This window comes from Drosophila biarmipes, chromosome 3L (genome assembly GCF_025231255.1).
Source record: "Drosophila biarmipes strain raj3 chromosome 3L, RU_DBia_V1.1, whole genome shotgun sequence".
Classification (NCBI taxonomy): Eukaryota; Metazoa; Arthropoda; class Insecta; order Diptera; family Drosophilidae; genus Drosophila; species Drosophila biarmipes.
In genome coordinates, this window is record NC_066613.1 from 11,762,826 (window position 1) to 11,778,410 (window position 15,585).

At 45.6% G+C, this 15,585-nt stretch overlaps 1 protein-coding gene across 6 annotated transcripts in view; it reads right to left on the reverse strand.

Moving 5' to 3' along the window:
* Positions 1 to 15,005, reverse strand: part of LOC108028585 (protein vein) — a 34,385-nt gene extending 19,380 nt beyond the window's left edge. For all 6 annotated transcript variants that reach the window (XM_044094871.2, XM_044094872.2, XM_017100498.3 and 3 more), the window contains exon 1: positions 11,656 to 15,005. In XM_044094871.2, coding sequence (XP_043950806.1) covers positions 11,656 to 12,973 — 1,318 coding nt within the window. In that variant the 5' untranslated portion in view covers positions 12,974 to 15,005. The remainder of the gene's footprint in view (positions 1 to 11,655) is intronic.
* Positions 15,006 to 15,585: the final 580 nt, after the last annotated feature.

The following is a 15,585-nucleotide window of genomic DNA, read 5'->3' on the forward strand; positions in this document are numbered from 1 at the left end:
GAAATGTATCTGCGATAAGGAACTTTGGCGCATCTTTCGATCTCGCGGGCACCCACATATCGTGCCGCTCTCACTTTCTGACTCCGGCTACATGGCTATCTGAGTCCGAATCCGTCTCCCACATTCGAATCCGCTCATTTGCAGTCATGTCAGGCGTCAGCTGGTCGAGCAATGGCCCCCAGAAACCACATTTCGGTGTGATTTTGTGACTTTGTTGCTCATGCCAACAAAATAAGGCACAACAAATGATATAGAAACCGAAACAAGTAAGGCAGAAGGCGAAACAAAAACAGAAAGAAAACTGTCATAGGCTGGCCAGCAGATTTATAATGGGGCGCTCGGCAACAAGTAAATGACTCGGCAGCGAATCGCGGCTGCTTTAAAGTTGCGCCCAGTGCGCGGTGGCATCATTAAAATGTAAAGAGTTGTGCGCACAATTTCAGCTGGGGAATTTACTTCATACGCAGCGTGGGAATCGCCCTCAATTGTTCAGCAGGCGCCAACAGCGGCACAGCACAAATGCCGAGCTCATTGTTGCTCTTTTGGACACCGTGCTTCCTTTGCGCATTATAAACGCATTAACTAATGTCGAAATAAATAAACAAACGAAAATTGTTTGGAAAATCTTGGCAAAGCGATCAATGAGCTAGCGAAAAATTATGGTTCGGAATGTGAACTTGGCCACTCAGATAATGGGTTTTGATGGCAGAAACAGACTGTAAGGTTCTCATTTATCCTTTTACATTATAACTTTGTTATTTATAAATACACACAACTTTTAAAAAATATTGGTTTTGATTTTTAACCTTAAAAAATGTTATCTAATGTTTTTATTTTCATCTTGCTTTATAGATCTTGCTAGATTGCTCTTAAAATGTATTATTTTGGTGGAATAATCTTATATTTTTTAAATATTTTAAAACAAGACTAAATCTTATTGCATATACATTTTCCTTAAACAATTTTCCATACCTTCCGAGTGCATTGCTCATACGCACTGTTGCCTGTGCCGAGGTGTCGTCGCCGTTTGACGGTTTTGTCGGGTGAGAGCGTGTCGAGCTGGCTTTATGGTCTATGAAACGATCAAAAGTTTCTATGCCATCCGGCTTAATTGCGAGCCCAAAAGCGTGAAACAGTTATCAAAAGCCGTTAACTGCTTACTGCCGCAATATGTTCCCAACCGACTGGATATGGAGGCAAAGTCGCGCTGGGCACGTGTCCGCGCGACTGCAACTAGATTGGCTCTGGCTGGTACTTAAGAGTGCCGCCTTGTAAATGAAGTCGGCCCACAAATTCGCAACCAAAGGTGATGGCTTATCAGGTCCTAACTTCAGGATGGTCAGCCAGCCCGAGGGCATGGCATGCAAATTGAATTGATGTTGCTGCTGCTGCTGCATCTCCTCGTCGGCTGCATGCCAGAAATTATAGCATAAATAGCTGAGAGACTCGGCTGAAACAGGTGCCCAAGTCAGTTGGCAACACGTGCCCAGGGCGATGCAGCTTCTGCCGCTGCTGCTGCTCCTTCTGCCTCGATGTGGCTAAATAATTACGTAATAAGTGGTTGGCAGGAGGCAGCCGCTCCACGGGCAGCGCAGCCGGGGAAGGAGCACTCGGATGGCCGACAATTGCCCGGCTGTCAGCCAAAGTATGCCAAGAATTTCAAATGAGGAAGGGGGCAGGGGGATGGTGCTGCTTGGCCAGGTGAAAATGAACTGAGATGAGCTTGCAACCTGCTGCTGAGCTGCCTTCAAGTTAATCTAATAATTGAAAGCTGCTTGCGAGAATAACGAGGTGGAGTTAAGGAACTTGCGGATCTGGTATCTAAAAGATGAGCCAAATTGTTGGGGCCAACTCAGTAAGTGGTTATAGAAATTGTTAGGACAATTATCTGATAGCTAAATGATCAAATTTTCTTTTGGGTTAACTACTAAAAACTCAAGGTATGATAACCAAATATTCGTATTAAGATAATAAGATTTCTGCATCTATAAATTGCAACCTAAAGATAATAATTCAATGTTCTAAGCAGTGGAAATAATTAGTATTTTATTAAGCAAATCATTTTAGATATAAATCTAAAAATATGACCAAACATTGCCCGTTAACAGCGCGATGTTGCTGCTGCACCGGCAACATGTTGCCGCAGCTGCACTGGCAATGTTGCTCCCGCACCAGCAACAGCAACCACAAAAACAACAGCAGCAACAGCGAAGCCATGAACACACAATCAATAATCGCATCGATAAAGATCGTTAAACGAAATGTTTTTATTTCTGGCCCCGACTGCCACGACAATTGCCGGCGAGCAGGCCACATATATGAGTTATGGCAGCGTCCTCGTCCAGCTGCTCCACCTTCTCCCGCCGCCACACATGCGCAATGGCAATGGCTCACCTGACTGAGAAGCCCCCTCCCAGCCTGGCCACCTGACCCCTCCCCTCCCCATCTGCCAGCCACCTCCCCACCGTTCCCACCATTCCAGATGCAGTGCGTCTGGCGCGTTGTGCGGTAAATACGCTTTATGGGCTCCCGACAACGGCAACAACAACGACTGCTCTATGCTAATTACGTCATGGGGACGACGCTTCGTACCTAATTTTGCATTGTGGGAACCGAAAACTGGAAATCCAAGATACCCCCGTTCGCGTTTGCGTTCGCGTTCGCGTCCGCCTTGCATTTTCCAACTGCGGCAATAAAAAAAATGGGCACTGCTGTTGCTGTTGCCGCAGCACCCAAACAAGCAACAAACAGCGGCAGCAACTGTTGCTGTTGCTATTTAAGCAAATGTGTCGCAGCCAAAGCCAAAGTCGCCGTTTGCTGTTGCACAGAAAATATTCGGGCTAGAGTCCTAGCATTGTTTATATATTATTTCAAATAAAAAATTAAATATTGTGCTTTTAAAATAAAGTAGGAATGCCTTAGTAAATTTTCTATATAGGTAAAAAAAAAGTTTGGGTTCAAAGCCCGCCTCTTTCTAATGAATTTTTTAAGGTTTAATAACTTGTTGTTTGCATTTTAAAGTTCCTAACGATTTAATAATGAAATTTTGGCAATTTTAACCAAACATTTTTTTTTATTTTATATAACTACGAGTTCAAACACCCCTGCTGTAGTGTAAATTTTCGAATAAGTTGAGTTCAATATTTTTAGTTTTATTTTAGAATCCTCAAAAAAACAAATTTTACGACTTTCGCGGTAAGAAAACTCTTTCATAATACAGGTTAGAAAAATAATAATTCTTTGTTATATTTCTCTCTGTGTGCTGCTGGCGTCGCTGCCAATATCGACGACTTGGTTGTCGCATATAATGACTTTTTCGACTTGCAACTTCTTGTGGCTTTGCGCTTTTTTATGCTTTATGCGCTCGCTTTGGTCTCGTCGGCTGGTCAAGCATGTGGCGATGCCGATGTTGCTGGTGGCCATTGGATAGTTTCTAGTTGCCTTCTTTGTTGCAGGAGGCAGCAGCAATTGCAGCAGCCGCAGCAGCAGCAAAAACAGTTGCTGTTTGTTTGCTGTTTGTGTGTGGCATGCTGCAACTACCTGGCCACTTGTTGCCGCTGTTGGCTGTTATTATGGTTGCTGGTGGCAAGTTGAAATCATTTTCGTGTGTGTGAAAATATTCTGCGGCAGCCCGGCAATATTTTGAATTCTAGCTGAACGTGCAACATTAGTAACGGGATTTAACAAATAATAAAATAATAATAAGAACTTTTTTCAGTAATGAAAAGGATCTTTGTAACCGTATAGAAAACTATTTAGTTTGATAATGATTTCCTTTCTCTTTTTCTGATATGTTAAAGGTATTATAATGTTTTTCTTGTCTTAAGCTAATCTTATAGTTTCTCGATTGCTTAATAATTGCATAATATTTGTAAGAAATTAAAATTATATTTAATTAACCCCTTCAGATTCCATCGTTGCCAGCCAACCGCCTGTCAACCGAATTCTTGCATCGCGTTTGACCATCAACAATGCAAAAAGGTGAACAAAAAGCGCCTCAATTATGACGCATTATGTCAGGCACTCGCTGCTGTTTTCATTTTTAATGAAATATACTCATAAATGTCGTTAAGTGCTTTGCCAAATACTCGGCGGGCAAAAAATGCGAATTAAATGCGCAAAAAAATTACTTTTAGACACATTTAAATACCATTTAAATAGCTTTTGGGGCACAAGGTGAAGCCGAGAGGCTGGACTTTGGTGGCCAACCGGTGGCAGTGGCGACTCGAGAGCTGGAGAGTCGGAGTCGAGAAGCCTGCCACAGCAGCCACAAATTTGTAGCCAGCGGCGACGAATAAAATGCCGCACAAAAATGCTGCTAAAAATGCAACTCCAACTTGTCCGAAACGGCCTTTGTGTGAGTGCGTGTGCACTGGTAGTGGTGCTGCAGTGTCTGTGTGGGCCAAACAAAGCTTGGGAACCGAAAAGGCCAACACGCGCTGAAACGTGGTTAAAGTGGCCATTGGGCAGGCGCGCGCGTTGACCGGCGGCAATTTCGATATAAAAATTTTGTTTTAGCACACGGTCACCTTGCCGGCCGGCGGAAATTCACAGGGGGGATGGGCGAAAACGACTGCAGATTGGATGCAATTTAGAGTGGATGCTTCCGCCAATAAAACACATCTCTCCTTCGTGGCCCACCGCGTACAGCACAGCTCATACGTCTGAGGGCCGGCGGCCAAATGTGCCCTGGAATTTCCGCTGCTAAGCGCTGGAAAACCCCGATGTGCTCACGCCAAGTGGCGAATTCGTCATAAGGACACCGGGGTCAGGGGTCAAACGGGGAATTTCCGGCCAGACATGTGGCCATACCTGTTGCCTTTTTGAGTAAACTAAAACCTGACTCTTCGGGGCGGTCTCAGATTAGTCCATTTTCCCACGCAGGTAAGTGAAATGCCGATGGCAACTTCTGCGCTTCCAATAAACTCCTTAAAAGAGTTGTTAGGGCACTATTGAGTCAACACAGTCGCATCGATGGCGGATTAAGCCATTCAGCGGAGGCAAACAACTTCATGCGATTATGAGCGGGAAATGGACTAAATCGTCAGCTAAAAGGAAAATATGGCCCCACAGCAGCGGGGGGCAGAAGTCGTGGTCGGGGGACTGGGGGCATCCAGAACTGGCTGCATATTTACACGGAGAAAAATATTCTCCAGTCGAAGCCTTTGGGAATAAATGAATAATAATTAAGCCCGAAATATTTCGGATTTTCAGAAAGGGTTCATTTACTATAGGACCTTTAAAGTTCAATCTAAGAACATAAAACATTTGAAATATGATACAAAGGCGTTCAATTTAAGAACATTATTTAAAAGATTTATAAACGAGTGTGTATTATGATAAATGAATCACTAAATTCATCGTTTTTTGAACATGTATCTTTTCATACATGCTTTTGAATAATTTGTATACATATTTTTGGAACCTCAATATAAACCTACTTTTCTGAAATCAGCTATGATATCTACTTTTGTTTTTTAATTTTAAACAAAAATAATATTTATATCTTGAGTTTATCCAGAGACTTTCGACCTGACTCCCTGTTTTTCCCCGTGCACACATGTGGTCGATATCAAAGGCAAATTTCTCAAGTTGCCAGCGCGCGAGCTGGCAAGGGCGAATCCAGAAGGCAGACAGAGCGATCCACCGATCCAGCGGTCCAACGATCCAAAGATCCGACTCGACGACGACCGGGATGGCTTGCAATTTGATGCAGGGCGCTGCAGATGGGCAGGGGGTGACAGACAGTTTAATATACAGATGCAGAGGAGGAGCCCGCCTTGATACCCGAACCCGATCCCGATCCCGACTCCGATGCCCGGGTCCCCGGATCGAGGAGGTGTTGCTGCCACTGAAGTAGATAGATGAGCAGCCGCTTGGCTGGCATGTGGAATTATTAATGTTTGATGTAATTAATGCGTAATTAAGATAGCCGGTCGCGGAAGGGACAGTGCGGTAGGGATAGCATAGTACAGGGCCGACGAGGCGATCTTGAACTCGTGTTCCGCTGGCCAGTGACTAGCCTAGTTTCGCCGGGTCGAAATCTTCGAAACTAGGAGGAATCGATTTTGGCCAACTCCTCCCACCGTTTTTCGTAGAGTTCAAAGCGCCGGAGCCGCCAACGCAAATTGAATTGACTTCGCAGCCGAAAAAATATGGTATGCGACTGCTGGGAAGCTCGTGCTCCCAGGCGGCCAACCATTAGCTGTGAAAATGATCCATGGGAAACTAATAATGAGTCCAAGCTCGGCGAGCCGAAATGATTTTTCAAATATCAATCAATTTCAATATCTATCTTTGGTCGCTTGGTCGGATTGGTTGGTCGCCGACTTTTGGCCATTAATCTTGGCCGCGTGCGCAACTGTTGAGGCGCTTTTTGTTTTTGTGGGGCAGAAGGTGGCCGAGGGCAGTGCGATTATGCGGGCAGAAATTAACAGCCAGCCAAAACAATTAGCCGGTCCGAAAACATCTCTTATCATTTATCTTTTTACGAATGGCGTTTTGTTTTTGGTATTTTGGAATGTGCCGCAAGTGCCGCGAAAATTAACGCAAATGCTGAGTGATCGGCTAATTGAGGTGAGGTTGCCAAAAGGGGGTATACTGACTAAATATAGAAACTTATAAATAGAAACCAAGTCACAAGAACCAGTCACTGTGGGTATCTAAAAGAAATAGCAAGTTTGTCTCATCGATTTTACTCCGTTAGGGTAGGGTATCCGAAATTCGCCTTGGTCCCATTATATAGATCAACTGCTTGAGGAAGCGCCACCTGAGGGGGCCTTTGATATCGCGCCGACACAGATCTGGACCCATTGATGGGTCCAACGAGAGACCTTATGAATGCCACTCGGTTTATCCATTTCGGCGGTACGTTGCATTTGCAGCCGGCAATCAGATTATGTCACATCCGCTGCGATCGGAACAGAGGGGCTCCATTGATCGCCTGGTTCCGTTTTTTTTGGTCTTCGGTTTTTCTATCTGGCCAAGATTGCTCCATTAGCGCCACTGTGGACCAGTGCTGCAAGCGAAATGCAAATTGCAGGCAGGGCTAACGAGCAGAGGGATTTTCTCGCTGGTTTATTTTCCGAATTTACTTTTTCAGCGGGGCTGATTCGGTGGCCCGGTGCGTTTTGTTTTTTGGCAAGCCTATGGCGGCCAAGATGTCTTCCTACTCTCGAATGGCTTTCAGCTGCGCGATGTTGCTGCTGCCGATGTTGCCGCGCTGCTGTCGGCGCGGCCAGAAATAGCATAAAACTCATAACGAGGCAAGCGAGTCGAGTCGCGAGGCAAGGCAAGGAAACATGGCATGCCATTTGAAAATTTCATTTCGTTATAATTTTCTATTTCCCGCATGCCAAACGGCCCGCCAGCCAGGTCCCAAGGGGCCCCTACACTCGACGAAAATACCCGTAAGTGGCCCTTAACAGTAAGGAGCCTCGGGCTACAGTCGCCCTCATGGTCGGAAAATGTTCTAAGTATCCGAGAGACTTGGGAAAATCTTTAACTGGGAAACCTATTTTCAGAGCCCCCTGCTTCACTCTTTTTAATAATTAAGTGGTATCATCGACTAAGCATGGAGTGTTTTTGTTTTTTAATTGGAAAATATTTTATTTGTAACTTAATATAGAAGTTAATTAAATCATTCTTTTTTGATTTTAAAAAGGTACACTTAATAAAACTAGCAGTCAAAGTTAGTTCAATATTAGGTAGCTATGATTCCATAATTAAAAATGTTGAAATCTTAATTATTATTCAATTACATTCAATTTTAAAAGCCTTTCAATCTTTTGCGAACAAAACTGCTAGTGGCTAATTGCAAAAATATTTTTTTGAGTGCAAATGAAAACTGAGGATCCGAAAAGGGGGCGGGGCTGGGATGGCATGGGCTGGTCAGCGACAGAGAGCTGAGTCAACCCCCTTTACACTTACTACCTAAACGAACCAAGGTTCGTCGTCTAGCGCCGCCATTCATACTTAATTACCAAAATAAAAAATAAAAAAAGAGTAAAATCAACAAGGGCCATCACAGACAGAAACTAACGAAAAGTTGTCTCTTCTCTGGCGTGACGCTAAATGAGCAACGCCCCCACCCGCCGACGTGGAAAATCTTATGACCAGGTAGGCCAGACACCCCCAAAGACCACGAAAAGATGAGATGAGCTGCGAAATGATGAATTGCGGGTGCCGTTGGGTAAGTTTGTCGCTTCCACTCGTAGGCGTTGACCTAAATATGCGAGCTGCGCTGTGTCGCCGTGCTGCTGAAAAGCATTTTCCGCTCTGGCGTTTTCTTTCTGTCCTCTGTCCTCTGTCTTCCGTCCCCTGTCTTCTGTTTTCCGTTTCTGTTTCTGTTTCTGTTGTCGTTTTGTAATCGCTTGCCAAACAACACATTTCCCATTTTCTAACAAGTGCAACCGGAGTGGAGAACCCAGAAGAGAAACCGAAACCAGAGTCGCGGGTTATCCATGTCGAGCCGAGTAATGCTATCCCGGCAGTCAAGGTTCTCTGCGGCGATTCCAAAGGTAGAGCTGTGGGGCTGTGGAACTGCAAAACACCGGGTATGGCTTTCCTCAATGAAAAATCTTTTCGAGATTATTAGTGCTTTGGCAAGGTGACAAAGCAGAGACCGCAGAATAAAAATGAATATTCAATGCTGCGTGCAGTGCGGCACAAGTGACAAATAATTATATAATACGTGGGCAATAACGTATGTATATACTTTTAGTGTGTCGTATAATTAGTATTGTGTCAGCCACTGCCAGTTTGTCTCCGCTTTCGGGGCGAGCATACCAACAAACAAACAAGCAGCTGGAAACAAACATCGGGGGCTAAGCCGATGATTCTGCCTCGAGTCGATCCTCAGCCAGATCAAATCATGTTTTATGAGCAGCTAATTTACTTAACACCTGAAGAACAGACCGTAGTAGCCCGCAGCTAAGCACAGAAAAGATGTGACTTTTATTTGTGTTTCACAGGGCCCCTTCTTTGCCTTTCCCCCCGGCTTTCTGGCATATTCAAGTCACACTCGAATTCTTGGTGGCTGGCTGACGTTCACGGCGTGGGTGTAAATTGGGCATAAAATGCGACCAGTTAATTCATGATACTACCGATTCAGTCAGGTTCGAAGGCATTTTAATTGGTTTCAGGCGGAGCGCGAGCTGCGTCGTCACACGGGGCGTATGAATAATAAATCCCCCCTTCCCTGCTATTTCCAGCCGCCAAAATAGTAATTCAGGTTGCAAAATAACCCGCCCGATCCGAGTCAGATTTTGATTGATCTCCACGATTCGAATCCATTTCGGGGCTTTGATTGGGCTGCTGAAGATGTTGACTATCTTCTGGCTTTATGGCCCGATATGCAAAGTGACCGGCTCTTGGCCGGCGAAGAAATTGGCAAAGTGAAAGGAGTTGACAGATTTCGGTCTGGGCCAGTGTGGGTGGATTGATTAGTATGCATTTCGATGAGTAATCGCTTTTTATATACATGCAGATACACTGGATTGCGAATCGATTCCCAAGCATTTGCTGCGTTCGCAGTCAAAATAAATCAGTCGGGCCAGAAAGTAAATATCCTGTGAATGCTATGTGTTCATTGATGAGGTCTGTGCGTTCTGTGAGATCTGTGAGTTCTGTGAGGCCGCGGAAAAGAAAGAGAAGGAAGCGCAGGCCGAAAGTAAATAAACACCAGATAATAAACCCAAAAAGACAAAGCGCGGGGAACAGCTGATTGCAGCTGATTTCGACTCGGGGGATACGAAGAGAGTTGGCTTCATGTGGCATGTATCTCGGGTATCTTGGGAATACCGGGCGGGTTCCTTCTCCGCGCACTCCCCGGTGTGTGCGGGAGCCATGACGGAAGAGCCAGAAGCTGAAACAGCAGCTAAGGAGCCCAGTGGAGAGGGAAAATGAATTAAAAATCTAATTGCGCCCGCGATGAAACAAAGCACAAAATCCAAGAGGGAGAAGACAATAAAGACGGGAGCAACAAAAACAAATAAAAAAGAAAGGAAGTCAACTTTTGGGTAGACGAAGCTTACATGCCCTTGAAAAGATTTCCCAAAAAATATAATAAAAATACAGAATAAAGACAAACTTAGCAATACCATATTAAAACCTTCAAACCATTGTCACATAATAAAATTATTAAAGCTTTAAAATGTTGCAAAAAAGGAAGTTAAATAAATAAGTTTAACGCTCTTTGAAAAGGTTTTTAAAATATATAATAACACTCAATATAGACAGATTTAGTACTATATTTTTAAACTTTGATCGGAACTTAAAGTCCCAAAGGCTGATGGGTAACTCCCAAAAATGTATAATCCTTCTTATACCTCGACTGTTCTAACCTCTGTAAAAACCCTTTTACCCTTTTCGAGGGTATGAAGAGGAAAGCAAGGCAAAAGCGAAGCAAAAGCAAAGAAAGGCGGGGGAGGCGGCGAGGGGCGGGCCGGGTGATCGCACTTAGTCGCATTACAGACGCAAAACTCCATGAACCGCGACGCAAGAATAATTACAACAACAGCAGTGGGAGAAGAACCTAGGGTTGGGTTGAGTCTGCCAACCGCAAAGGTCGAATGCAGACAACAACAGCAATAAAATCAACAACAACAGCAGCAGAAACAACAACCACGATGACGATGACGTTGTGAGTTGCACATTGGAGCTGAGAAGACCAAGTCGGGCAGAAATGAGTTTTCAAAGTTTTTCCCACTTCTTGGGGGAGGAAGGGACGCCGAGAGCCCGGGAACGGAGCGAGCAAAGTTAATGCGAATTTAATTAAAATGTGCAACTAGCAACAGCAGCGGCAGCGGCAGCGGCAGCGGCAGCGGCAATAATAAATTCTAGATGTGAGCATTTTTGTTGCCCAGCAACCAAATTGAGTCGGGCACAAAGAAAAGAATCCAGCAGAGGAATCCGAGGAAGAACAGCGCCTAGACCGGCGAACAAAAAAAACTGCAATCGCACAGGCGCATGCGCAACGTTCGCCTGTGTGTGTGTGTGTGTGCCACAAGGTGTGCGACTGTGTGTGCGAGTGTATTGCATAAAATTATTTCGGTCTGGTGAATATTAGCAGAGCGTGAAGTTGGCAAATAAGAAATTCAGCTGCAAAAAAGCAGCTAAATTTCATTAAACAACAACAAGAGGATGAGAAAGAGGCAGCTGCAACGGAGGGAAAGAGAAGCAGAGAGAAAGAAAGGTAATGGGAGGAAGCCGAAGAAAGGTTGTGAGAGAGAAAGGTAACCGATTCAAGGAGATTTTCATATCATATCTTATAGATGAAAGCAATATTTTTGAGACTTTAAAACAGGGAAATGGGTTCAATGGCCGAAGGAAAAGCATTGAATCTCCAAATTATATCATTGCAAAATGCTATAACTCGTATTTGGTTTACAAAAGTTTTCAACTAAAATATAGTAATTTGATTCATTTGTAAATCACTTTGATTTAAATGGAATTGCGGATCAAGTATTGATTGGTGAAAACAATAAGCTTCGTAAATAATTAACTCCCTTTAAAAGCCCTTTGTTGGCTCTACAATTTCTTAAGAAGAATTCACACCTTAAATTTCGCATCTACTACTACTGCTATTGTGAAATACTTTAGCTTTGTTCTAGAATTTCTCACGAGTAAATAAGTTCAAAATCGAAATCCACTCACCATAATTTTCGCTCACAGCCATCTTGACCGATTTCACCACCGAGTGGGTGACCCTGATGGGCTGGCCGAGGATGGTGAAGTTGCCCGGGTTCGTCTGCTGGACGAACATCATGTAGGATATATCCGAGGCCTGCTGCAGATCGTTCCCGGACCGGAGCAGGCCCCGCGGCAACAGGCGCTCCCTGTAGATGTCGCACTCGCCGCTGTTGTTGCTCAGCGCGAACTGCAGGCGCACCAGCGTGGGCAGCTGGAGGTCGTGCTGCTGCTTGTACACCTTCTGCACCTTCATGGTGGCCGAGAAGTTGACCCGTCGATCGGCGGACATCGACTTGAAGACGCCCTGGAAGACGGTGGGCGCCGCATAGGCCAACTGGGCGGGATCCCGGGCGGAGCAGTAGCGCTCGGATCGCTGGTGGCCCCAGTGCTTCCGCTGGTGCTTCCTGCGCTGCTTGTTCTGCTGGTTGTTGTTGCTCCTGTGCTGGTGTTGCTGCTCCTTCCGTTGATCCTGCCGCTGGCGGCGATGATCGCGCTTGTCCTGCTGCAACTGCTGCCGGTGGCCGGGGCGATGTTGCTGCCGGCCGACGCTGGTGTTGCTGCCGTCCCGCCGACTTCGCGCCGCCTGCTCCTGACTGCGATCCTCCGCCTGGCTGTCTGGCACTTCGAAGGACTCTATCAGATAGCTCTGCACCGCCCGACTGCTGTAGTTGCTCGGCAATCGGGCTAAGCTCTCCTGCTGGTGTGGCTGGTGTTGCTGATGTTGCAGCTGTGATGGTTGGATGTGACGACGCATTTTACTGCTCGCCGCCTCGCTGGGCATGCCATTGTATAATAAGTTATATATTTGACTATTGATTAACGTATTTGGAACATTTTGCATTGACTGCTGCTGCTGCTGCTGTTGCTGCTGCTGCTGCTCTGGCACGGCAGCAACATGTTGCTCCTGCTGAGCGGCTGAACTGCTGCCGGCGTCGAATACTGTTGCTGGCTCTAACTTAACATTGCTACGGCTACTAAGACTATTGCTGGTGAGGCTGAGCAGCCTACTTAAGATATTGTTGTCGATGTTGCTGCTGCTGCTGCTGATGCTGCTGCTTTCACTGCTCCCGCTGCCATTATCCGAACTCAGTGGTATATAGTAGCTGCTTTCTTCGGCACTGCCTTCCCATAATCTTGGCTGTTGCTGCTGCTGCAGCTGTGTCGCCGCCGACGACAACACACATGTGTTTAGTAGCAACATGTAGCTGATAATTAGCAATATCAATGGCATTAGTTGCTTTTTTGTTTTTAGACTCCATTTGCGCAAATGTTGCGCATACATGGCGTCCTCCAAAGTTGTTGTTGCTATTGCCCCGACTTTATGTACAAAATCTCGATAGCGAGTGTTGCTGCTGCTGCTGCTGCGTATTGCTGCGAGTTGCTGCTGCTGCTGCTGCTGCTGGGGGGTTGATGTATCCTCGATCCTGGGTGCTTGCAATCTGCCTAAACGTGACAAATGTATCCTTCGCTGCCTCGTCGCTGTGGCTTGTCGTATTTCCGTTTATCCTGCAAATACTTTCGATAGTTTCGTAGCATTTTGAGCGACAGCAGGGGCGAGAGAGAGACGGACTGTTCGAGGGTGAGAGAGAGGGGGATAGTGTCTTTCGGACTGGTCTAACACAACACTGTATTCCTAGCATTAATTTATGAACACTTGGCCGCACTCGGTTGTTTGATGTTGTCGCTGCTGTTGCTGCTGCTGCTGCTGTTGCTGTTGCTGCTGCTTTTTTGGTGACTCATTTTTTGTTATCTGCCCAGAATTTCGCCGCGTTTCACTTGAGCGATCGCTAGGAGTCGACGCACGGCCACGCCCCGCTGCACGCCCCCCAATTGGACGGGCCTAAGGTCGCGTGGCGTTTGATTTTTCCCCCCTTTTCTCGCAGCGCTTTTCTTCACGAGGTTTTTCACGCGCGCGATCGTCTCGTATCGTATCGTATCGTCTCGACTCGGGTTCGGATGCGGATTGGGGCTCGGTTGTACTCGTACTCGAGATACTCGTATTCGGCTTTAGCTTCGGCTGCTTTGCTTTTGCTGCTGCTGCTGCTGTGCTTTTGCTCTGCTTTTGCTGCTCTTGTAATTGTAATCCTCGCCGCCAGATATACGATAATGTTTGTCTGGCCGTATACGCGATCTGCCGTCTATATGGCCGTAGCCGTAGTCGCAGTCGTAGTCGCAGCCGTAGTCTGATTCACGAGCAGTCTTTTCTGGCACACACACCGCCGCAGATCGCTGGTGATCTCTGATGACGATGATGATGGTGGTTCGGCGATGATGATGTGCGATATAGCAGACGCGGACACTCACGCGTATCTCACGGATACGGATACACGGACGGGGCACACACAACACACACGTCTTCTAATTTTAGACAAAAGTAATTATAAAAGAAAAAACAGAGCAGAGTGCGCCGCGTTCAGCTTATACGCATATATATCTTCTACTTTGGCTTTGGCTAGATATATATGCAATACATATGCGTATATACCCGCATCTGTTTGCCTGTATTCGTGCACCTTTTCGCTGTCTGCGTGCTCACTAGCCGATTATATAGAAAAGTCGTCGCAACAGTCGGCTCTAGAGATATACTAGATATATATTTTCCTGTGCACACATATATGCAACATGGGAACGCACACAGTCACACGCGCGGGCACGAGAATCGATCGTTTTTGTTTTATATATCTGTGCGTATAGATAAGTATATATAGTTAAGTACATATACCAAGTGCAGACAGAAGTTGATGCTTGGGGAGAGCCAAAATCTGTGACGATGCTCCGGCTGTTGTTGTTATTGGTGCCACTGCTGTTTTCTCGGATTTATTCCGCAAAAAGTCCTCGTTTGCCGGGGATCCACCTTTCCGGCGCTTTACCACGCACTCGCAACGAAACCGAAAGTCCTTTTACACGATCGATCGATCGATCGATTGGCTGGTTGGGTTCGATTTGTTCGGTGGGTCACTTCGGTTGCTCCAGCTGGTGAAATTCGCTGGGCTTTTTTACTAATTTCGAATCAATTGAACCGACTTTTCACACAGAATTTCACTGATTTCAGAACACCCGGCTGGGTGATCTTTTATCAACGCCCTCTGTGTGTCTGAACAATAATATTTGGCTAACTTTCGGATTGCCGACAATCGCGCGCCCGTTCCGTTGCCGTCGAATGGTTTCTGCGGACTGTCGGTGGAAACTAACTGATTGTGTATGTTGGTTTAAAATTATTCTTTTTTCTGCTCCTAACACAGGCGGAATTTCGTATAATTCTTTTTTTATTTGGGGGCACTCGCTCTACGGAGCGACACAGGTCTGCTCGATTTGACGCCGCGAAAACGACTCGAACGTATCTCAGCGATGCAGAGCAGAGCTGAAAAATTCACAGCGTATCTCATGGATACGACTCAAACGTATCTCGCGACTCAAACGTATCTCACTGGTCGGCGTTTGTTCGACTGCGTTCGGGCGGGTTCGAATGTCTTCGGCACCCTCATTTCGCTCAAACACCGAGTTTTCTCTCCAACATTTTCTCAAAGCATCGCAAGCATTTTCTCAACCCTGCACTTTTCTCTCACCGATTGCGAGTGAACCATTTATTTACTTTATATTAATTGATTGAAGGCGATTTGCGATTAACAAGGGGAATTTTCATTATTTAGTATCGAGGGTGCCAGTAATCTCGAGGGATTTGAAGTCCCATATGGTGTAAGGTGTTCAAAAGTATGCTACAAATTTTTTTTTTATTTTTGACAGTATGTTTAAAAATTATTTAAAGATTTTGGAAGGTTTAATATTGTTTTAAATATTTAAGTTTTAAAAACAGTGTTTTGAAAAAAATTCGTTAGCCCTGTCCTCTCTTTATACCCTTTGTCCTTCTCTCATCTTGCTGCCAGGATAATATGT